General features: G+C 36.0%; 1 protein-coding gene across 2 annotated transcripts in view; it reads left to right on the top strand.

The window, feature by feature from the left end:
- Nucleotides 1–25,404, top strand: part of LOC142348119 (lipoxygenase homology domain-containing protein 1-like) — a 208,432-nt gene that overhangs the window by 64,849 nt on the left and 118,179 nt on the right. For both annotated transcript variants that reach the window (XM_075399300.1, XM_075399299.1), the window contains 4 exons: nt 19,491–19,631; nt 20,365–20,500; nt 20,895–21,034; nt 21,278–21,481. In XM_075399300.1, coding sequence (XP_075255415.1) covers nt 19,491–19,631; nt 20,365–20,500; nt 20,895–21,034; nt 21,278–21,481 — 621 coding nt within the window. The remainder of the gene's footprint in view (nt 1–19,490; nt 19,632–20,364; nt 20,501–20,894; nt 21,035–21,277; nt 21,482–25,404) is intronic.

The raw sequence follows: 25,404 nt of genomic DNA, 5'->3' as shown, positions 1-25,404 counted from the left end.
AGAATTAGATTACGTTCCTATCACGGAAGCATCAATATTTAAAACGGTAGTAATCGATAACAATTTGGAATTATCTTTTGAGGTGGATTGCACTAGAGTAACAATTAAAACACAGACTACTAGCTTGACACTTCCGAAGAATTTGTGGAGAACTTTAGAGGCAGCTAGACATCATAACCTCCATCTAGCCGAAGAAAAAGTCAACAATTCATTGCTTTCTCTCCAAACTTATTTTCAAGCTATTGAAAGAATTCGAAAAGAACAAGGGTTTCACCCGTTGAAAGACAGCAAAGGTATTATGTTCCCGTACTCTCGTGACATAAATCACTACGGTGTTTGGTGGTTAGAAGACATGTTCTCTAAGCATGCTGACTCATTTTCTAAAAAACCAGAAGCCTTCAATCTGCCCGATTTCAAAGACCTTATTCTTCCTCCGATCCAGGAAAATGACAATGATGAGAGTCAATCATCTCATCAAAATATTCCTTTCTCGAACTACAGGTGTTCTCCAATAGAATAGAGAGATAACTCGCTTGTGTTCGATGCTAAAATTTCCCTCACGTGACTAAATATAGAAAACTCATCTTTGACATCACGTGATGTTACTAAAAATAGAAGTGACATAACTTTTACGTCATGATGCACACTCTATTTTCATTGGTTACGAATTATTTTATAACATCTTATTGGATACGAAGTTTATTTTTCGCTACTGTTCTCGTTCTTTCTTAAATTTAATTGGCTCAAGATATCAAGCCCTTTCTTGAAGACAATTTATTCATTTGTTTCTTTGCGATTTCAATATTCAGTTACCCTTGTAGACCCAAATTTTCTGCTTTAAAAACTTTACGTACTTCACATTCTCATTTCACAGATGGATCAAAGCTCTGTCTCTCCTATCTCCAAAAAAGCATTCTCCTTTCCCATCCGCAAACGAGATTACAAAGGAAAACCAGTTGTTCCCTCACCACAATTGAATACCACAATGAGAGCATGTTTTCTCTATTTAAAGACAACAACGATAAAAAAGACAACACCGACTCAAAACCAAATGAGGAGCACGATGGAAGAAACAACTGTTGGTCCTTTCAAGAATACGGTAATCGGAGGTTTCAAATCAGCATCCCAGAGGAAACAATCAACACAAACTCTAACTGGACTCACTTGAAAGTATTTCGCGAAAATGTGGAAACTGAATATATTCTGCATCAATTTCTGATGCTATCGGCCAGAGAATTGAAGCTTGTTATTGAAAAGATACCTGAGATGATAAAAGAAGCACTACTGTTCGAACCTACCTTAGGTACTGCGAAGCTGGTGATTGACGAAACTGTGTTCCAACCAACTGATGTTGAGGAAAAAGCAAAATTTGATGTGTTCTGGGAGGTGAGTGAGACTGCTCGACGGAAGGTGTGTGTGACTAGAATATTTTTCCAAGATGATCCGAATCGATTTTATTTCACAATCAAGCTGTTCACACGAGGGACTGAAAAGGACAGTTTTAGAAGGAAATGCTTTCTTTCGGTCAGAATTGGCGAGATGGAGAAACTACACAGAATGAGCGATGAAATTATTTCAGTGCTGAACAAAGTCAAAAACCAAAAAAGATCGTAAAGTGCATATAAGTAATTGAAAATTTTTATATTGTATGTTGTGATGTTTGTATTTAATCACTTTTTAAAATTTAATGTTCCAGTACAGTTGCTTGATATGAACATTGAGGAAATTGTAGCGTTAGAGAAAGAAATCAGTAAACTTTTTGTTGGAAATACAAAACGCAAAAATTATTTTTTGGCTGTCTGTCGAAGCTTGGACAAAAGTGTAGATCTGGATAAAATCAACAGAGAAACTCCGTTTGGGGGACTAATAGGAGTTGGTGACTCAAAGTTAGAAAACTTCTCAATTCGTCAAAAGTTTTTCGATTACATGCTACATTTCATGATGCCGCAGGATACCTGAAAACAAATCTAAATATCGGCCCTGGATATTGTTACATGGTTCCATTTTTTAATTCTATTTTGAATTTTTGTTTCTTGGGACATATGACAGGTCTTGCATATTGTTGTTTTTTGAAAATGTCACCACGATTCCAATTTATCAAAGTGTGAATCATTATTTCCTAAAGACGAACAAAAATCAGTTGCTCTCTAATGACAGATCATCTCAATCACGCATATGACTTTATTTTTGATAATAACAATCAAGAAAGACCTCCTTGGAAAATCGGTGGTCGCACTTGCTCTCGAACAGCTTTTTTGTCAATATTTCAGTGCTTAGTTGTATTAGTACTGCTTCTGTTTTCAATTATTAATCTTATTTTTGCTAGAACTTGTGACGAACGAACAGTTTGGATTGCTATTCTTTCAAGTGCCGTTGGTAATATACTTCCTAATCCCAGAACTTAAAATGAACAAAATCATTTCAACAAACGAACGAATTTTGATGTATCTTGTTGGTCCTTCCGGATCTGGAAAAACTGTTTTTATCAGTGATATGCTACGAATGAAAACTTTTCAACCATCATTTGATCGAATTTTATACTTTTGTAAACACTTTCAGTCAATTTACGACACAATGATTCAATCAATTGCAGATATAGAATTCATTCAGGGAGTTGACTTTGATTTAATCGATAACTTACCCGCTGACGGTACTAAATATTTACTTATATTCGATGATTCATTAGACATTCTTTCCAAGTCGGAAAAATTCAACGGAATTGCGACAGCCGGTAGACATCGAAACCTAAATTGTGTATATATCAGGCATAATCTCTTCCACAAAAACAAAACTGGACGTGATGCCAAGCTGCAGACTACTCACATTGTTTTGTTCAAATCACCGAGAGATTGATATCTTGGGGAGACAGCTAGGTCTCGGAAGACAACTAAAACAGTGGTATGATGATGCAACACAAGAACCATATGGTCATCTTATGATTGATTTGAGACCATCTACACCTGATTTGTTGAGATACTGTTCAAATGTAACGTCATTTCCCTCAGAATTCTTTGTACCGAACAGTCGTGCTCGTATTACTGATATTAATGATAAACGCACAGAACTATTATACTCTGCAGCTCTTTCGCAATCTCAGCAAGAAATTTCAACCAGCTTTCCTTCTAAATTGTCCTAAAGAGTTCATCAGATTTCTCTGTGAGTGTATTGTAAACTTGATTGAAGGAAATCTCACAGGAGTAAGAAAAAATCAGTTTGTTCGCTTCCAAAAACAACTGAGAAAGCTCACGTCAAAATCAACAACCCTCAATTCCAGAAGACTTATATTGGGCTCGAAAGCTGGAATAACAATATTAAATATTTCAACATATATCAACCTTGTATGAACAAATTTTCAAATTTCTTCAATGAGTGAGGTCAAAAAGTTTGTTCTTGTTCCAAAAGAACTGTGGGAGACCATAAAAAGGAAATTACCGGAACCCACCTGCGAGTTCTAAAAAGGAAGAAACTGTTTTTCCAGTTATCAAAAAAGCGAAAGAAGAAATTAGTTCCGAAAAAACCGAGCGTCCAACTAAAGAACTTAAGACAGATCTGGAATTTCACTATAAGAACAGTCCCGAGACATTGAAAACTTTGAAAGAATTTTACGAAAACAAACGGTTGAAAGTTTCTCTTTCCAATACAATTATTGTTGACAACGTTGACACTGGAGTTGATATAAAAACATTCCTTCATTCAATCAAATTGAAAAACGCTCCAGTTGATCCAAAGTATTTCCTAATGCTTAAAGTTCTAAATCTGAGACCATATCTGGTTAAAAACAACATTTTGAGGACACAGTATGGTCCAGACTGGTTCAATTACAGTTTCAGATAGAATCAAATTGCAGAAGTTGTATAAAGGGAAGGGACCAACAGCTTTCGGTTCTATCAACAACCTAACAAAATCAAGTGGAATAAGTCGCGAGAAAGTTACAGAATTTTTACAATCAAAAGACTCTTATACGAAGTACAAAGGGATCAGAAGAAAATTTCCCCGGCTAAATGCGCATGCTCGCTATATTGATGAGATTTGGTGTTTGGATCTTGCACAAATGGATAAACTATCACAATGGAACCGAGGTATCAACTTTTTACTCGTTACTGTCGATGTTTTTTCTCGATTCTTGCGAGTAGAAGCATTACGAAGCAAAGGAGCAGAGGGTGTGAAAGCAGCTTTTATCAAAATGTGTTCGAAAAAGAACGAACTCAATTTCCCGAAAAAATTATGGCTAGATCAAGGAAACGAGTTTTTCGGAGATATGGCCAATTTCTGCGAGGATGTGGGAGTCAAATATTATCACACTTATAGTGAAACAAAAGTAGCTTTTGGCGAGAGAGCTATACGAACCCTGAAAAACTTAATTTACCGCTACCTGGAGGAAAACGACACATTATCTTACATCAAAGACCTGCAAATGTTTGTTGACATCATCAACTCTAGAATAAATCGAAGTATTGGTTTGGCACCCAAAAATGTAGTCAATGCTGACTTTTTGACTGTCATGTACAAGCGGATGAAACTACGAAAAAACAAGAAGCCTAATTTTAAAGTAGGTGATAAAGTTCGGTTGGTATTAGTAGGGCACAATTTTCAAAAAGGATATAAGCCTCACTATACACATGAAATTTTCCTAATTCTAAACACTTTGGCTCCTTTCCCGACTTACTTTGTTGTTGATCAGAAAGGAGAAAACATTGATGGAATCTTTTACGAGCAAGAATTGTCAAAAGTTAAATAATCTTTTTTCAATTAGTCGCGCTAGAAAATGGACGGTTACAATCTGCCTTATTTTAAAGGAGTTCCTCGTCAGAGAGGGCGTGGCTTTGGAGCCTTGGCTAGAACAGTCGCTAGAACAACTCTCCCAATTCTCAAGAAATACGTTTTACCTGCAGCAAAAAAATTGGACGAGATGTAATCGAGTCAGCCATTCCCGAAATTGGAGGTGTTTTATCAGGACAGACTTCAATTAAAAAAGCAGTAAAGACTGCGAAATCAACAATACGAAAACAAGTTGGTGGTGGTATGAAAAAGAGGAAAAACACGAGACAAAGTATCGTTCGGCAAAAAGTTCGGAAAGACTTTCTGAAGAACCTTGACTAATCATTTTCCCAAACAAACGTCACAGAGTACAGTCAAACATCATGAATTCGTTTTTATCTTGAATTAGTATCCAACGCTTCCTCTCAAGTTTATCCTCAAAATACAATGACTTCATTCACTAATTTTCTTCACGACAAAATTGAACTGGATGGATCTTGGGAAGTAGCTTTAGTCGAAGTATCATATCCCGGTATATGTTATAACGTTGAAGGAGGATTGATGACCTTTCACTATGATGAGAAATTCAAGCATGTCTTTGCCATTCCACCAGCAGTTTTTAACTCTATGGATGAATTTGTAAAGAGTCTTACAGATATTCCCAAAAAAGCACAACTTCCCAAAAACTTAGATCCTCAATTTTCCATCAACATCGACAAAAAAAGTCGAAGACTAACTTTTTGCAATAGAGAATCTCAAAATGTATCATTCAGCAAAAGTTTGGCTGCTAACTTGGGCGTTGAAGCTGACAAACCTGTTATGCCTTATTCGAAAAGATCATACAACACCAAGTCCTGGGCAACGGCAGATCTCCCTTTTGATATTACTGGAACACATACAGTTTTACTCTACTTGGATATAGTTGAACCCAATTCAGTCGGTGATGTGAAATGTCCTCTTCTACGCTCCTTTCCATTCAAACACCGAGAATTCCATAATGATGAGATTTTAAGAGATCGCAGGTTCTGAGTTATCGCAGTTTCGAACACTTGAGATTCCATAAAGTAATCAAATCGAACTTCCACAGTATCCATGTAGACTTACGAAACGCTGCTGGACAGCTTGTTCCCTTCTTCCCTATTGGTCAAGTTCAACTTACTTTATTATTCCAGAAAAAAACTTGATCATTTCCTCAATTATCATTATAAAAAACGGTCGGCTAAAATGAATTCCTTGTCTCACTCTATGCTCGACTTTTTTGGGAAAGTTCCAATTTTAGACCCAATTTTTTGGTCCAATGAACAACAAATATTTCCAACAAATTCCTTAAACGAATCAACAATCGAATTTCAATTGGAAACTGATCGTAATATTTTCACTGACTTGCGATCTACTCGATTATTCATCAGAGGAAGGGTTATTAAAGGCGATCGAACACGTTTGGATAATGCCGAAGAAACATTATTGGTAAACAACGCTCTTCATTCACTTTTCTCTAATTGCGAAGTCTATCTAAACAATGAACAAGTTCACAGTGCCAATTCTCTTTATGCTCACCAAGCTTTTGTCTCTGCTGAATTTTCAGGAACAAAAGGAACCAAGGAGAGCTTATCCCAGTGCCAAGGATATCGATACGAGATTGAGCCGAACGATTTTACAAAAATATCATTTACAGATGTTGTTTTTCAAAAAGATAAAGATGAATTTACTTTTTACGGTCCGTTGGCAATAGGTCTATTTGCTTGTGAAACTTTACTTCTCCCAAATGTCAACCTCAGAGTGAAATTGATCCGATCATCTCCAGCGTTCTATATGATCGATACTGGTGGGCTGAACTTGCCTGTTTACTAGACAGGTAGCGATCTCAGATAACTGGATGAGAAGTTTCAAAAGCAGACTGCTTCGAGAACCTGCCATATTTTACTATAATGAAGAACTTCCAAAGACGTTTATTATTCCCGCTGGACAGAACCAGTTTATACAAGAAAATATATTTTCAAACAAACCAATTCGATTGATTGATATTGCTATGAATCTGAATAATGAGTTCAGTGGAACATACAACACGAATCCGTTCCATTTTCGTAAATTTGGTCTTCGACAAGTTAAAATTGTGCGTGGGAATCAAACTATTGTAAACTTGAAAACTGAAAATCACGTGAGAGCTTATGCTGAAAAGATGAAAGCACTCAAATTTGATGATGACGGTCCTAACATTCAATACAAGGATTTTGAAAATCATTTTCATTTATTTTTCGATATCACTTCAACACAGGAGGCCAATGTCGAAATGCATTTTCCTGATGTAGTTGGAGCAGGAATTCGTTTGGAGCTCTACTTTGCTAACAATTTGACCAATACTGTAGAGTTATTTGTTAGTGGTGAACGTATAAGTTCAATTGCAATTGATAAGGAGGGATCAGTCACCAAAAATGGATAATCAACAACTCTTACATGTTGTCAACAGGTTCCCACACCTAAAGTTCAAATACCTCGGTTCCTTCCCTGCAGACCTTCGACCAAAAAATTTACCTACAAACACGTTTTGTATAATCAACATAGATCCATCTACTCAACCGGGCTCCCACTGGATTTTGCTTGCGAATAAAAATGGAAAGTTGTTCTACGGTGATTCGATGGGAGAAGTTTTGGAAAAATATGGCATCAGGACAAGAGCAAACTTTGGTTCATTAGTACAGGAGAAACTCCAAGATTCAGAATTGTGTGGTTTATAGCTATTTATTTTGCACATGTGTTATTTTCCAAAGTCTCATCCAAATATTTAAATGATTTTCATATATTGAAGTTCTTTGCTGATGTTTTGTGAGTTTTGAAAACCAAAATCTTGAAATTTTTAAACAGTAATCCGTAAAATGTTGCAAATGGTTTTCAAAACTTTCTATTGAGGTTTTGTAATTTTGTATTTAATTATTTGTATGTGTATTTGTATCTAATTCAGTTATTTCAAAAAAAGGTCTTTTGTTGAAAAGAGATTTTGGTAGGAAAACTGTGAATTAAAAACATAAGTAAAGAGGCGATTTAAATATAAGATTAATGAAAACGAGTTTTAAATCTAAAGGAGTAGTGTGAATACCATCTTCACAGACTTTACGCTTGGGATAAAAATATGAAAGTCCCATTTCTTTAGTTCATAGGTACAAACTTTCTTGTTGTCAACAACTCTGAAGCCACGATTTGTTGAATAAACTCGCTCCTCATTGAACAGAACTTTTCTATACTTGTTTAGGGGCTCCTCAATGTTGCTCTTGTTGAGTCCTTTACTTGATAGTTTAACTGTGTCTGTTTCCTCATCATAACAGCAATACGTCTTTGAACAAAGAGCAATCATTTCAGAGGATCTAAATTCTTCCTTAAAAAGTCCAGGAGTTCTCTTGTCAAAGGCAGCATGTTTTCTGCAACCTTCTCGTGGGAAGAAATTGCTGCTAGAATTTGCTGCAAAGTTATCATTGCAGTCGCTCTGTCTCATCCAGTACCACACTGATCGCATTTCTGGTCGAATGATGTCTTCAATTTTTTCTTCACTAAGGCCATGTAGAGACTGTCGGTATCCATTTCAATGAGTTCGTACTTGTTCTTATCACAGAAAGGGCTGAAGAAGTTGTATTTAAGTTGTAACATGGTGAGTTTGGCGTACTGGAGGATGAAGAAGCCTACAATTATTGGTTCTTTATGATCGATACGCGACTTGCTCATTTCTACCTCATATATCTGCTCTGGTAGCTCATTCATAGTCTTGAAAAACCTATTGTTAATAAATTTGTCCACCTGTGATCCTTTCACGTACTTGGTATTCGTATGTCGACTACAGTCCATGATCTGATATCCATACGAACTGTTTCCAATCAGCTTCATTGTCTCCGCAACGACTATTGACTCCTTATTCTGGTCTCCTTCGCGGCGGGCATCGACAACATTCTGAACAAATGTCTCAAAGCAGCGCCGGGGAGTGTATTGGAGAAACCAAAAGACGTCTTTTAGGATCACACCTTTTTCTAGATAAAATAACAAAAGTGGTGTAATAACTTGTCCTCGTTCAAGCTTGAAACTGGAAATGAGCATTTTTCTGGGTCTGGATAGTAATTTGTTGCGTACTGCAAACTCTTTCATATGGTCCCCAATATCATCTCGTCCAACTTCACAATTCTTGAAAATTGGAGGAAAGTCTTCAAAGTAAGGATACATTTCCTCTGGAACTTCAAGACTACAATTGACGACACCAAACAGTTCTCCACGTTTAATTTTCTCCATGAGCGAGTTTTTGTTCATCGATGGTTGGAAGGGATAATTTAACTTGAGAAAGTCTTTAACCCCATTTGTGTTTTCGCTCCTCCACTTCTTCCATTGACACTCCCAGATCTCTTCATTATTTAACCCCAATCCCTTCAGGTACTCTCTTCTATCATTGTCACGTTCTCTCCGCTTCAATCCGCTTTCTATGTCCTCGAAGAGAAGCGGTTTTTCCTCTTGACACGGACAAAAATGAAAGAAGCAACCCATCGCTTCAAAAACCGTGTTGCAATGGTTACAAAACCCATCAACTAAATAAGGACCGAATAAGGACACTGTTTCTTGTGTGCGAACTGGGTTTGTATTTTACAATTGGGGTGAACCTGTTGGAAGTAGTCCATGACCTGCTGTTCAAAGTAGCTTCTCCAGTTCCTCTTCGGATGAAATTTTTCAGTCTCTTCATTGTACTCCCACTTTGTATAGGGTCCTGTTGGCATCTCTTTTGTCATGGAAAAAGGGTACAACTGACTGGCATCTATTCCGACGATGGACTTGCAAACGTTTTCTGACTCTCGAATTTTTGTTTCACCAACTTTTGCATACCTTGTAAAGATAGTTGAGGGTCCCCCTGTTAGCCACTTTCGAATGTAATTATCATATTCTTTATCCTTCTCACAAAACGGAAAGAAAGCTGCATCTGTTGACGAATGAAGGAACCTGTTTGCCAAGTTGGGAAGAGTGTAGCCCAACTTCAACATGTCTACTTGTCTTGAGTGGTAAAAACTGATCATTTTCTTCATAGCCTCAAGTGTAGGTTCGACATCTTTGTTTTTGTACCACATGAGGAAGTCACGAAACGTCTGCATACCTTCTCTTTCCCATATATTTTGGAGCTCCAAGTAATTTTCTTCGGAATTTTGTGGAACTTTCTTCAGTCTCAACTTCTTCAAAATTTCATCCTGCTCTATTCCACCGTTTTTCAATTCCACAAACTTATCGTAATCGACTGAAAGAACGTTTTGATTCTTCAACTTGCTCCAAAAGCTGTCAATTGGTGGCATTTGGGATACATTCAACTTCTCAATACTGTCGAACCATTCATAGGGGAAGAAACCTTTCTCTTCACTCGCTCCATAGGCTTTTAGGAAATTATCCAAAGTTGTCGCTCCTCCCAGGAAGTTTAAAATGTCCAGAAACTGTAGACCAAGAAATTTCATGCCAATATATTTATTCCCCATTCGAATCACTTTAGGAATAACGTTTTTTTTCTATTAAGAGGTGATGCAGAAGATACTCTTTTATTAGATTTAAATCATACCGAGAGCTGTTGAATCCGAAAACAGGTATGGTACTGTAATAATTTTCAAAATCTTGTCTCAATTTTGATATCACCCTGAGCTCGCTTCTCAGTCTCCTATTTTCAAGATCTTCGTCTTCCTCCACCTCGGGTTCAGCTTCGTTCCTCATTGAGTTTCTCCCTCATTAGAAGCGTGCTCTTTTCCGCTATATTACTCAAGCTGGATACAAAATCACGGATTAGTTGAAGCGGATCTTCGTTGCAAATACAAATTGGTTCGGAGAGCAGATTCGAGGATATTGACACACTAATGGGGACATGTTTTCCTATCCAAGAAGTCAATTCTGTGTTTCTGAGTGCACTGTCGGGGACTGTTATTGACTCGAAATCGAATACGATAGGATTAGAAGACAACCTCAGCTCCTGCGGAACATTAATTTTTACATCTTCCAAGCGCTCGAAAATAGTTTCCGATAACTGATAGGCCCCTGTTGGATATTTGTGTTGCGTGTTTTCGGAGCAGTTTTGCATGTGTCGCAAAAGTTTGAAGGATCTGTCGAAAAACTGATCGCATACGTAGCGCCGGAACTTTTTGAGGAATTTGTTGATGTCTGCTGTCCAACAAATGTGATTTTCATATCTCAGTAACGAAGTTGTCTTTGAACGTTTCATCGAGGAGCGTCGAGTAAGTTCAGCAAGCATTTCCGATTGTTCGTCAAAAAATATTGAGTAAACTTGAATGTTTCTGTCAACTAGAGCCTCAAGAACAGGAATATCGTCTTCATGTATTCCTGGGAAGGTTTCGTCATCTCTCCTTGTCGCTGAGAGAAACATCTGCATCAATTCCATTGTATTTTGTTGTAGCTCATTGCTGCCATGTAATTCGTAGGCCAATGCACGGAACATACACAAGTTGTCTTGGTAGGGTTTGTTTTCGCAGTCAGATACAAAACATTTAACTATTGGATTCTTGACTGATGGAACAGGTTGTTCTATGCATCCTAGCGGAACACCACTGAGGAGAAATACAAAGAAAGTGACATTTGTAACACAATAAAACTTCCACTTTGTGTCTGGACGTTGATTAATTAGATTTGGTAAAAATTCATCTTGTCTCAGCATTGATTTAATATAATTGAGATCTGAGTCATCAGAGAGAACCATGGGATTTAGGAAAACAGGGTTGTTATCTGCTGCGTAGTAGTAGCGAAATTCGTCAGGGTTTTGCACACTCTGCAGCACGAATCCAAACGAAATATTGATTTTAGCTGAACTGGGTAACTCGTTGTAAACACAATCCAATTTGTCGATCACTGTTTTATGGTTGATCTCCATTATTTTGAAGTTGTGAACTTTCTTTCTGGACAATTCAAGAACCGAGTCTCTCAGAAAGTGTTGGACCGTTTGAAGTTCGCTATGAGGAGCGGGAGAGTCTCCATAGATAGTTAAGTCTACTTCCTCGTAGGTGCTAGGAGTTGAACGTTGGTGGCTGTTTCGTTTGTGATGTAGAAGTTGATAATAAGTGGAGAAGGATAAGGGACAGCCGCTACAGGAAAACTTTCTCTTGATAATCAGAGATGGAGCATGTTTAGAGGCAATGTGTTTCTGCAATTTATCTTGGTCAGGAAATGACTGTGAGCATTGTGAACATCTTTTTGCGTGAAGCTTCTGATGTCTGCTCATATTGGATTTCATAATAAGCTTATTGCATGAAGAACACTGTTCCTTTGGGTTAGAATTTCTGGGCATTTTCGCTGAAAATAAAAAATAATGTTAGATTGGAAGTGAGAAAGGAGGAGTAAAAACAATTGTTAAAATGAAAGTTGCGATGGAATAAAAATTTGTCAGAAGTTGGAATGATTATTGTACTCCACTGCACTCAATTCTGTAAATCAGAAAAATGAAAATAAAACGGAAATGAAATGTCCTTTATCAAATATGACGTAATTATGACGACGTAATGACGTAATTGCGAGGACAAAATGACGTAACTATGACGACATAATATATACCCAATTATTATACCCAATTATTGAATTAAAAAAACCGTTGAAAATCATAAAATTCTCACGTGATTATACAATTAGTCACCATTTTATAGTCAAAATTAATCATAAAATCACAATAACATCATAGCACGTCACAATTAGGTCATAGTGTTGTCATAATTACGTCATAATGACATCATATTTACGTCATTTTGTCGTCACAATTACGTCATATTGAGATCATATTTACGTCATTTTGTCGTCACAACTACGTCATTATGTCGTCACAATTACGTCATTATGTCGTCACAATTACGACATTATGTCTTCATAATTACGTCCTTTTGTCGTCACAATTATGTCATTATGACGTCATAGTTAAGTTATTTTGTCCTCGCAATTACGTCATTATGTCACCCTATCTAATTTAATATCAAAACATTACCTAACTAATCCCCTTTGAGAGAACAGCTTGGGTATCATGCTGTGAGGTACGTCTTTGGAAATTTACATTATTAAAGTAAAATATGGGAATGAGTAAGCCTTACTAATTTAATATTAAGGGATTAAGGTAATTATGACGACATAATGACATAATTGCGAGGACAAAATGACGTAACTATGACGACATAATGACGTAATTGTGACGACAAAAGGACGTAATTATGAAGACATAATGTCGTAATTGTGACGACATAATGACGTAATTGTGACGACATAATGACGTAGTTGTGACGACAAAATGATGTAAATATGATGTCATTATGACGTAATTGTGACGACAAAATGACGTAAATATGATGTCATTAGACGTAATTATGACAACACTATGACCTAATTGTGACGTGCTATGATGTTATTGTGATTTTATGATAAATTTTGACTATAAAATTGTGACTAATTGTCTAATATCGTGAGAATTTTATGATTTTCAACGGTTTTTTTAATTCAATAATTGGGTATATATTCCTACCTCAAAAACATGTTTTAATAAAAGTAAACTTACCAGTTTCTTTTTTGGATTTAAAGGTGAAGTGAAGTGTTGTATTATCTACTATAGGGGGAAGTTTTGGCTGGCTAAAATGGTCCAGTTCAAATACATGAACCAAGGAAGATTTCTATTTGTTAAGTTTGTTTGCTTACCCGCTTCAACACTGCAAGTGTTCAACTTGAAACTGTCAGCAAGGAGAAATAAACAAAGACTCTCTGAAAACAAAATGATTAATTAAACTAGAATTTTGATCAACTAATTTTTAGAAGTTGTTTGAAAAATTGAATAGGAGTAGTGCCTTGGGAATAGGAGTAGTTGCTTAATAAACGCAAACTTACCAGTTTGTTTTTGGATTTGGAAGCGAAGTTAAATGTTGCAATGTCTACTATTGGGGGATATTCTGGCTGGCTAAAATGGTCCAGTTCAAATACATGAACAAAGGAAGATTTCTATTAGTTAAGTTTGTTTGCTTACCCACTTCAACACTGCAAGTGTTCAACTTGAAACTGTCAGCAAGGAGAAATAAACAAAGACTCTCTGAAAACAAAATGATTAATTAAACTAGAATTTTGATCAACTAATTTTTAGAAGTTGTTTGAAAAATTGAATAGGAGTAGTGCCTTGGGAATAGGAGTAGTTGCTTAATAAACGCAAACTTACCAGTTTGTTTTTGGATTTGGAAGCGAAGTTAAATGTTGCAATGTCTACTATTGGGGGATATTCTGGCTGGCTAAAATGGTCCAGTTCAAATACATGAACAAAGGAAGATTTCTATTAGTTAAGTTTGTTTGCTTATCCACTTCAACACTGCAAGTGTTCAACTTGAAACTCTTCTTACTGCAAGGAGAAAGAAACAAAGACTATCTGAAAAAGTGATAAATTATACGAGAATTTTGACCAAGTGATTTTTAGAAGTTGATTGAAATAATGAATATGAGTAGTGACCAATATATGAGCAGGCCAAACTAATTTGTTATTGAGGGATTATCTTGCTAATCCCTTTCCTGTGAACAGCTTGGGTATCATGCTGTGCGGTGCATTTTTGAAAATCACGTAAGTCGTACATAACTGTGAGTCATCATATCTAAATTAATATTTAAACATTTTATAGCTAATCCCCTTCGTATGAACAGCGTGGGTATCATGCTGTGAGGTACATTTTTGGAAATTTACATTGTTAAAGTGTAAAATGTTAGGGTGTCAATGACCTTAATGATTTGTTGTTAAGACACTGTCTTGCTAATCCCTTTAGTGTGAACAGCGTGGGTATCATGCTGTGAGGTACACTTTTGAAAATTTACATTATTAAAGTGTAAAATGGTAGGGGTTCAATGTCCTTACTAATTTGTTAAGGTACTGTCTTGCTAATCCCTTTAGTATGAACAGCTTGGGTATCATGCTGTGAGGTGCATTTTTGAAAATCACGTATAACGTACGTAACTGTAGATGAGTCATCCTACCTAATTTAATATTAAAACATTACCTAGCTAATCCCCTTTCGTGTGAACAGCTTGTGTGTCATGCTGTGAGGTACATCTTTAGAAATTGATATTAGTAATTTGTAATATGGTAGGGGGTCAATGTCCTTACTAATTTGTTGTTAAGGCACTGTCTTGCTAATCCCCTTCGTGTGAACAGCTTGGGTATCATGCTGTGAGGTACACTTTTGAACATTACGTAAACCGTACGTAAGTGTAAATGAGTCACCCTATCTAATTTAATATTAAAACATTACCTAACTAATCCTCTTTGAGAGAACAGCTTGGGTATCATGCTGTGAGGTACGTCTTTGGAAATTTACATTATTAAAGTGCAATATGGGAAGGAGTAAGCCTTACTAATTTAATATTAAGGGATTAACTTGCTAATCCCCTTTCGTGTGAACAGCTTGTGTGTCATGCTGTGAGGTACATCTTTAGAAATTGACATTAGTAATTTGTAATATGGTAGGGGGTCAATGTCCTTACTAATTTGTTGTTAAGGTACTGTCTTGCTAATCCCCTTCGTGTGAACAGCTTGGGTATCATGCTGTGAGGTACACTTTTGAAAATCACGTAAACCGTACGTAAGTGTAAATGAGTCACCCTATCTAATTTAATATTAAAACATTACCTAACTAATCCTCTTTGAGAGAACAGCTTGGGTATCATGCTGTGAGGTACGTCTTTGGAAATTTACATTATTAAAGTGCAATATGGGAATGAGTAAGCCTTACTAATTTAGTATTAAGGGATTAAGGTAATTATGACGACATAATGACATAATTGCGAGGACAAAATGACGTAACTATGACGACATAATGACGTAATTGTGACGACAAAAGGACGTAATTATGAAGACATAATGTCGTAATTGTGACGACATAATGACGTAATTGTTACGACATAATGACGTAGTTGTGACGACAAAATGACGTAAATATGATGTCATTATGACGTAATTGTGACGACAAAATGACGTAAATATGATGTCATTATGACGTAATTATGACAACACTATGACCTAATTGTGACGTGCTATGATGTTATTGTGATTTTATGATAAATTTTGACTATAAAATGGTGACTAATTGTCTAATATCGTGAGAATTTTATGATTTTCAACGGTTTTTTTAATTCAATGATTGGGTATATATTCCTACCTCAAAAACATGTTTTAATAAAAGTAAACTTACCAGTTTCTTTTTTGGATTTAAAGGTGAAGTGAAGTGTTGTATTATCTACTATAGGGGGAAGTTTTGGCTGGCTAAAATGGTCCAGTTCAAATACATGAACCAAGGAAGATTTCTATTAGTTAAGTTTGTTTGCTTACCCGCTTCAACACTGCAAGTGTTCAACTTGAAACTGTCAGCAAGGAGAAATAAACAAAGACTCTCTGAAAACAAAATGATTAATTAAACTAGAATTTTGATCAACTAATTTTTAGAAGTTGTTTGAAAAATTGAATAGGAGTAGTGCCTTGGGAATAGGAGTAGTTGCTTAATAAACGCAAACTTACCAGTTTGTTTTTGGATTTGGAAGCGAAGTTAAATGTTGCAATGTCTACTATTGGGGGATATTCTGGCTGGCTAAAATGGTCCAGTTCAAATACATGAACAAAGGAAGATTTCTATTAGTTAAGTTTGTTTGCTTACCCACTTCAACACTGCAAGTGTTCAACTTGAAACTCTTCTTACTGCAAGGAGAAAGAAACAAAGACTATCTGAAAAAGTGATAAATTATACGAGAATTTTGACCAAGTGATTTTTAGAAGTTGATTGAAATAATGAATATGAGTAGTGACCAATATATGAGCAGGCCAAACTAATTTGTTATTGAGGGATTATCTTGCTAATCCCTTTCCTGTGAACAGCTTGGGTATCATGCTGTGCGGTGCATTTTTGAAAATCACGTAAGTCGTACATAACTGTGAGTCATCATATCTAAATTAATATTTAAACATTTTATAGCTAATCCCCTTCGTATGAACAGCGTGGGTATCATGCTGTGAGGTACATTTTTGGAAATTTACATTGTTAAAGTGTAAAATGTTAGGGTGTCAATGACCTTAATGATTTGTTGTTAAGACACTGTCTTGCTAATCCCTTTAGTGTGAACAGCGTGGGTATCATGCTGTGAGGTACACTTTTGAAAATTTACATTATTAAAGTGTAAAATGGTAGGGGTTCAATGTCCTTACTAATTTGTTAAGGTACTGTCTTGCTAATCCCTTTAGTATGAACAGCTTGGGTATCATGCTGTGAGGTGCATTTTTGAAAATCACGTATAACGTACGTAACTGTAGATGAGTCATCCTACCTAATTTAATATTAAAACATTACCTAGCTAATCCCCTTTCGTGTGAACAGCTTGTGTGTCATGCTGTGAGGTACATCTTTAGAAATTGATATTAGTAATTTGTAATATGGTAGGGGGTCAATGTCCTTACTAATTTGTTGTTAAGGCACTGTCTTGCTAATCTCCTTCGTGTGAACAGCTTGGGTATCATGCTGTGAGGTACACTTTTGAACATTACGTAAACCGTACGTAAGTGTAAATGAGTCACCCTATCTAATTTAATATTAAAACATTACCTAACTAATCCTCTTTGAGAGAACAGCTTGGGTATCATGCTGTGAGGTACGTCTTTGGAAATTTACATTATTAAAGTGCAATATGGGAAGGAGTAAGCCTTACTAATTTAATATTAAGGGATTAACTTGCTAATCCCCTTTCGTGTGAACAGCTTGTGTGTCATGCTGTGAGGTACATCTTTAGAAATTGACATTAGTAATTTGTAATATGGTAGGGGGTCAATGTCCTTACTAATTTGTTGTTAAGGTACTGTCTTGCTAATCCCCTTCGTGTGAACAGCTTGGGTATCATGCTGTGAGGTACACTTTTGAAAATCACGTAAACCGTACGTAAGTGTAAATGAGTCACCCTATCTAATTTAATATTAAAACATTACCTAACTAATCCCCTTTGAGAGAACAGCTTGGGTATCATACTGTGAGGTACGTCTTTGGAAATTTACATTATTGAAGTGCAATATGGGAATGAGTAAGCCTTACTAATTTAATATTAAGGGATTAACTTGCTAATCCCCTTTCGTGTGAACAGCTTGTGTGTCATGCTGTGAGGTACATCTTTAGAAACTGACATTAGTAATTTGTATTATGGTAGGGGGTCAATGTCCTTACTAATTTGTTGTTAAGGCCTTGTCTTGCTAATCCCCTTCGTGTGAGCAGCTTGGGTATCATGCTGTGAGGTACACTTTTGAAAATCACGTAAACCGTACGTAAGTGTAAATGAGTCACCCTATCTAATTTAATATTAAAACATTACCTAACTAATCCCCTTTGAGAGAACAGCTTGGGTATCATGCTGTGCGGTACATTTTTGAAAATCACGTAAGTCGTACATAACTGTGTGTCATCATATCTAAATTCTTATTTAAACATTTTATAGCTAATCCCCATCGTATGAACAGCCTGGGTATCATGCTGTGAGGTACATTTTTGGAAATTTACATTATTAAAGTGTAAAATGTTAGGGTGTCAATGACCTTACTGATTTGTTGTTAAGACACTGTCTTGCTAATCCCTTTAGTGTGAACAGCGTGGGTATCATGCTGTGAGGTACACTTTTGAAAATTTACATTATTAAAGTGTAAAATGGTAGGGGTTCAATGTCCTTACTAATTTGTTAAGGCACTGTCTTGCTAATCCCTTTAGTGTGAACAGCTTGGGTATCATGCTGTGAGGTGCATTTTTGAAGATCACGTATAGTGTACGTAACTGTAGATGAGTCATCCTACCTAATTTAATATTAAAACATTACCTAGCTAATCCCCTTTCGTGTGAACAGCTTGTGTGTCATGCTGTGAGGTACATCTTTAGAAATTGATATTAGTAATTTGTAATATGGTAGGGGTTCAATGTCCTTACTAATTTGTTAAGGTACTGTCTTGCTAATCCCTTTAGTGTGAACAGCTTGGGTATCATGCTGTGAGGTGCATTTTTGAAAATCACGTATAACGTACGTAACTGTAGATGAGTCATCCTACCTAATTTAATATTAAAACATTACTTAGCTAATCCCCTTTCGTGTGAACAGCTTGTGTGTCATGCTGTCAGGTACATCTTTAGAAATTGAAATTAGTAATTTGTAATATGGTAGGGGGTCAATGTCCTTACTAATTTGTTGTTAAGGCACTGTCTTGCTAATCCCCTTCGTGTGAACAGCTTGGGTATCATGCTGTGAGGTACACTTTTGAAAATCACGTAAACCGTACGTAAGTGTAAATGAGTCACCCTATCTAATTTAATATTAAAACATTACCTAACTAATCCCCTTTGAGAGAACAGCTTGGGTATCATGCTGTGAGGTACGTCTTTGGAAATTTACATTATTAAAGTGCAATATGGGAATGAGTAAGCCTTACTAATTTAATATTAAGGGCTTAACTTGCTAATCCCCCTCGTGTGAACAGCGTGGGTATCAAGCTGTGAGGTACATCTTTGGGATTTGAGGGAAAATGGGCTATACCTAATGTTAATACATAGGTACTTCCTTTTACCCCCCCCCCCCCTGTCTTGCTCACGATATACTACTATATGCTCACATCAATCTTTTTGAGTCATATTTTTTTGAAACATATAATGATGAAGTTTTATTTGGTGAAGTTTCATTACGTATATCCATACAATTTCCTTTGTTTTGTCTAGATTTGGCTAGATGGAGGGAAATTTGAACAAGGGAAAGTGGAGTTGGTCAGGATTGAATCGCAAGCGCATCTCTCGCCCCTCACTCGACTGATTGTAGGACACGACAACAGTGGTCCATTCAGCAACTGGTTCCTCAACAAGGTCAGTCACTGAAATGCATAAAAGAAAGAAGCAATAAATTTCTCCAAATATGTGTTTATATAATTACATATTTAAGCAAAAGTTATAGAGCCAGGAGGGACAGTAAAAAGAGCAGGAGCAGCTAGTATCTGTCCCATAATGAAGAGTATTCATGATACAATGAAAACTAATTGGGAGAAAAGCAGGAAATATATAGAGCGTTTCCCCTTACTCTCCCTCTCCACACTGAAGATAATATATATGTTATCTACCAAGCATAGCAGGCAAATAGTAGCATTTAATCGGGGAAATGTGCGTGTGCAAAAGCTACAAATTTAAAGCTTTGATACTGTTGGTATATCTCAAGTGTTTCTTTTAAATTGGAAAAGATTGAACCCCGTGGCGAGATTTTTTTAAACGCGAAAGTGGATGAATTATAAAAAATAAAAAATGAATATAAAATGTAACTTTAAAATTAATTACAATAACCAATTGAATTGTTTTCTTGCGCATTCGGTGCGTTTTTAGTGCTCTTTGTTTTAGTGTCATATTTATGCTTCCTTGCTCGAGTATTCTGCGCTGACTGTACAAATTCTGCACTGAACGAAAAAGCCGTCAGAGTGCAGTTTGGGTTTCTATAATATTGGGTATAAAATAATTATTTCCGAATGTTAAATACAAATTTTAAATGACTTTGAAAACGAAGATGCGCGCCGGCGTGATTTCTTGAGAAAGTTTTTCAACTTGTGTGCAGGTAGTGGTGTTCTGTCCAGTGACTGGAATTGAGCAGTACTTCGTTTGTGAACAATGGCTGTCTGATTCAATGGGGGACAAACTGCTGGAGAGGGAACTGTCGGAGAGAGCCTCGTGGAGGCAAATCAGGAAAAGGAGTAGGTTTTCGTAGTCGGTCTAATCCTTTCGTTTTTTCGCCACTCTTTTCGGTAAATTATTTCAATATCTAATTACTTGACTTTTTCACACCAAATTTTTCTGGAACTCTCTTTGATCAAGTAAAAACACTATTTCTCTAGAGAATAAAATATATGCAAAGCGCAGTAGTAAGAAGTCTAGAAAGTCTACCCGGGGTTGAAGCCCCGTCATGGAGCTGAACTCTATTGCACACCAAAGACAGTGGTTCTACGAACTGAATAGGTTCTGTTTTTTTTTGCTAATTTTTTGTACGCTCGCTCCCCAACTATTCAATTCATGTCCCCTATTTGAGAAATTAAATTTGAAACATAATCGAATAAAGTTCATACCCAAATCGAACGGTTTTTACTCTAGAAATACCTTGGAACGTGATTGTGAAGACGAGTGAGAAGGTAGTGGGAGCTGGAACAAGTGCGAGGGTGTTCATCCAGGTTTACGGAACCCCACCCCACCTACTACCAGAGAATAAATACAACAAAGATAGGATACAAGAGGTAAGCATTACATAAAATTACGTAGATCAAAAATGAAATTTTGCTCATTTTTTGGCATGGGGGGTTTATAAGCTGAAGCATATGCACTTATGAGATTTGTCGTAATAATTATTGAAAATTATGATAAAATTAGCGATTATAGGTGGCGTTGTTTTCCCAGAGGTGGGAGTCTTAAGAAAGCAATTAATTTTTCTTAATTGCATCAACTGTTGATGCTCTTCATCTGATTAATTTTGTTCACAGATGGGAGTGGTGCCTAAATCAGAAGAATGCCAGCTGTCTACTTTGAGGGACAAGGACGGGGGCACCCACACTTTCGATCCAGGAGCCACCGACAGGTTCAAAGTGGCATTGGAGGATGTCGGAGGAGGAGTTTCTGGAAGCATCACTAAGCTGAGAATCTGGCACGATGACACAGGTTATTTTGCCGGATGGATGCCCGAAAAGGTTCGAGTTCAATTTTTCGTCAGATTTAAATCAAAATTGTTTTAAAAACCAACCTAATGATGGATCCTCTCTATTCATAAACTAATCGATGACAGACATTTAGGTATCTTGCTTAATTGTCCTCTGTTTTCCTCTTTTTTCAGTTTTGAACGATCTTGTGGAATCGACCTTCCGAGTATTGTCGTGATCACTCCGATCAGTAAACTAAGAGGAAGGAACAATTTTTAGGTTTCGTTTTTGACAATATTTGAAGTAAAATAGTTCTTGTTCGGGTCCTTATGCTTTTCAGTTGGACGTAATCAGTTTTATAGTCTGCAAGGCCTTTTGATAAACTTGTTCACATCATTTGCAGGAGTCATCGATACCCGTTAAGCAGATCATTAAAGTGTCATTAACATGATTTAAATTAATGATTTTTGCTGCAATTATTTTGCAATTTTGCCCTTTCAAGACAATCAAGACTTTCTCCAACAAGCAATCGCGTGTTTTTTTTTATCAATTCCAGATACATAGTCACCAGAAAAATTGATTTTGTTAACAGTTACTATTAGCCGCCGTCAGCCTCTAAAACGGCTATTATTTAGGCGCTCTCCTTTTTTTACAATTCAAAGAATTTGAATTATACTGGGGCGCTGTCTTTTCTTAAGATCTGTTCACACATTTTCATGACTTTTGAAGTCAAATTGGAGTAGTGATTTTGGTCATGCTGAAACAGGAACTAGAGCGAAAAAGCGAGCAGTTTTGCAGTGTGAATTTTTTTTGCTTTAATTTTAAAGTAGAGCGAGAAAACGGTGTTTTTGAACAAAAATTCGCTTTCTTGCTAGTGGTTTTTTATAGCTGCGAAGCTGTAAGCCGAGCGAAGCTTTATTGCGGTGCTCTTGGTTTTTTTTACAATTCAAAGAATTTGAATTGTATTGGAGCGCTGTCTTTTTTTTAAGATCTGTTCACACATTTTCATGATTTTTGAAGTCAAATTGGAGTAGTGATTTTGGTCACGCCGAAACAGGAAATGGAGCGAAAAAGCGAGTGGTTTTGTGGCGTGAATTTTTTTTGCTCTAATTTTAAAGTAGAGTGAGAAAACGGTGTTTGAACAAAAATTAGGTTTCTCGGTAGTGGTTTTTTGTTCACATGCGGCAATTTCACTCTGATTTTTACTGTTTTTTCGATTTTTTGGATCTGATTTTTTTCTAAATAGTTTTCCCAATCCATTCGCAGCTCATTCTAGGCCTAGCTTTTTGTTTGAATTAATTTTTCATTTCTCGCTAGCGGTTTTTTTGTTCAAATGCGGCAATTTGACATTGATTTTCTGTTTATATATTATTTTTCTGTTCTGATTTTCTTAAAAACGGTTTCTCAATTCACTCACAGTCCATTCAAGGTCTAGTTTTTCTGTTTAGTCAATGAAAATTCTTTGAATTGTACTTCAAGACTTGTCCTGCTATGTTTTTTTTTGTTTCGTCGTCTGACGCTCTTTTTTCGTTTTACATTTGTTCATACTGCAAAAGTGGAAAAGTCAAATTTTCTGAATGACTTCTTCCTCTCACTAACGGCATTTGCGCGCGTGACGTCATTTCTCACTCGCTTTAGCAAAAGTTTAAGGTTATTTTCGTGATTAGATTTTGATCATACGTGACTTACCTCACTCAATAAAATGATTTTTGCACTTTAAAACTCAAGTTTAGTTTGAATTTGTTTAAGGTCAAAGGAACTCATTTGTGCAGTAAAGGTCCCTAATAAAAGGCGTCTGCGGAATGAATATTAACAAGCTTTATTAATTTAGCGCTGAATGTTTTTTACCCAGTTTTTTGAGCGGCGTCGGTTTTTCAATTTAGATCTGTATCTTTCTATCTCTATTATATGGCACGTAGGTCTATTCCTTCGCAGCTATTCCGCAATCTGCCGGCTATGTTTGTTCACATGCGGCAATTTCACTTATTTCACTTTAATTTTTACTTTTTTCGATTTTTTGGATCGATTTTTTTCTAAATGGTTTTCGGAATCCATGCATTGTTCATTCTACGCCTAGTTTTTTGTTTGAACCAAATTTTCATTTCTCGCAAGTGGTTTTTGTTCACATGCCGCATTTTGAAATTGATTCTCTGTTTCTTTTATTTTTTTTATCTGATTGTTTTAAAAAAAATGGATTTTCCAATACACTCATAGTCTTTTCTAGGTCTAGTTTTTTGCTTAGTCAGTTGAACTTTTTTGAATTGTACGTCAGGATTTGTCCTGCTATGTTTTCTTAATTCATTTAACATTTTTATCACATTTTTTCGTTTTGCATAAGTCACGATTTTCTCGTTTGAATTCTGACTTGCTTCACTCACTGTTTCAACTGAACGGATTTTAAATTCTTCGAATGCATTGAATTACGCAGTATAGTAAATACGGTCAAAGTAAAAAGAGCAAAATCAATAGAGACGGGATAAGCCGATAAAGCCCGGTCGTTAAGTCCTTGAGAAATAGGTTATCAAACTTCATTAGAATGTTTGCTAACTGATATCGGTATTAAGCTTATTAGCTTTCAGTTTAGAAGCTGATATAATCATATTTTTAAAATTTGTCTGAAAATGCACGCCAAATTAGAATACTTTTTGACACTAAAAAAATCAGAAAAAAATCAGTCAATTTGTCTCTTTGTTTCTTTTTCTGTTTCAATCACGATAGGCATCAAGCGCGCCAACGGCGGCTATTTTCCGGCAATCGGCCGGCTATATTTGACAAATTTTTTCTTGAGATTTTTATACAATAGACTTGAGAGAAAGTTTTATGTAGTTTAGTGGTAAGAACAGAAGTTGTACTTCTTGAAATATAGTTTCTTTCCCTAAGTTGCTGAAATGCAAGAAAATAAGTTAATACAGAAGTTTTTGTCCAGCGAGTATTTGCATTCATTTTTTTAATCTTCTCAGCCGGCCACTATTGTGATGCTTTTTCGGTGACTTCTCTTTTCACATGATGTATTGACAAATGCCGCTCGTAAAAACTTGTTTATAGGCCAATTTGTTAAACAAAAGTAAACAGAATATAGAATTATTAATGTGACTAATAGCCCCCCTCGTCTTCTCAGTCGGCTATTATAGTGCTCCTAATTATGACTCAAAGAGGAGATATGGGATCTATTATTAAGACTTGAAGAGGCTTTATGGTTTTCTGTTTTTTGATAATTGAGCGAGCAAGTTAAGGGAGTGAATAAAAATCGAAAAAATTGTTTCAATGAAGAAATTTGGAGAGCGAAGAAAAAAAGAGTGGTTCTTTTGTTCAGAACGAGAAATGTAGTTGTGAAAAAATTTTCGCTTAGCGAGCAACTTTGACTTTGTTCACGTGAGGTTTTTTCAAGCATTTTTTTAATTTATGGCAACTTCTGAAAGAGGTTATTTCAGACTAAAGTTATAGTTTTCAGGTTGTTTTGAAAGCGTTTCAAAGGTTATTGTTAATTAAAGGGAGTTTTACACTGATTTGAAGGTTTTTCGACAAATTCTCTGGTTTTAAGGCTATTTCAGCGATTTCTGACCTATTATTGTTTTGTTTTGCTTTTGCTTGTCGCTGAATGTAAGCTTAATGCCTGTGCGTAGTTTCTTTTACAAATTAAATACAAGTTCTTTGGTACCAAGCAATTTATTTCATCCATTTTTTGCAAAAAATTGTTAATTTTTTCCAAATTTGCTATTTTTTCGCTTTTTTTTCAAAATTAGAGATGTTTTTTGTGCTTTATTTTGGCTTTTACGATTTTGTGCGAGCAATTGAATTGTCTCGATTACTTAATATTGTGATACCCCATATATGGGTATCCAAACAGAAACCCAAAATTGGTGCCATTTCATTTATCGCTCTACCTAATGTTGACTATACAAGTTTGATATTCAGATTTTATAAATTTCATATTTATCGTTGAACCATATTTGGAAATTGTATACACGGATGTA

Source organism: Convolutriloba macropyga, chromosome 10, assembly GCF_964194025.1.
Source record: "Convolutriloba macropyga chromosome 10, txConMacr16.3, whole genome shotgun sequence".
NCBI classification, from domain to species: Eukaryota; Metazoa; Xenacoelomorpha; order Acoela; family Convolutidae; genus Convolutriloba; species Convolutriloba macropyga.
Note: the sequence above shows the minus strand (reverse complement) of the source record. Positions and strands in the feature narration are given on the sequence as shown.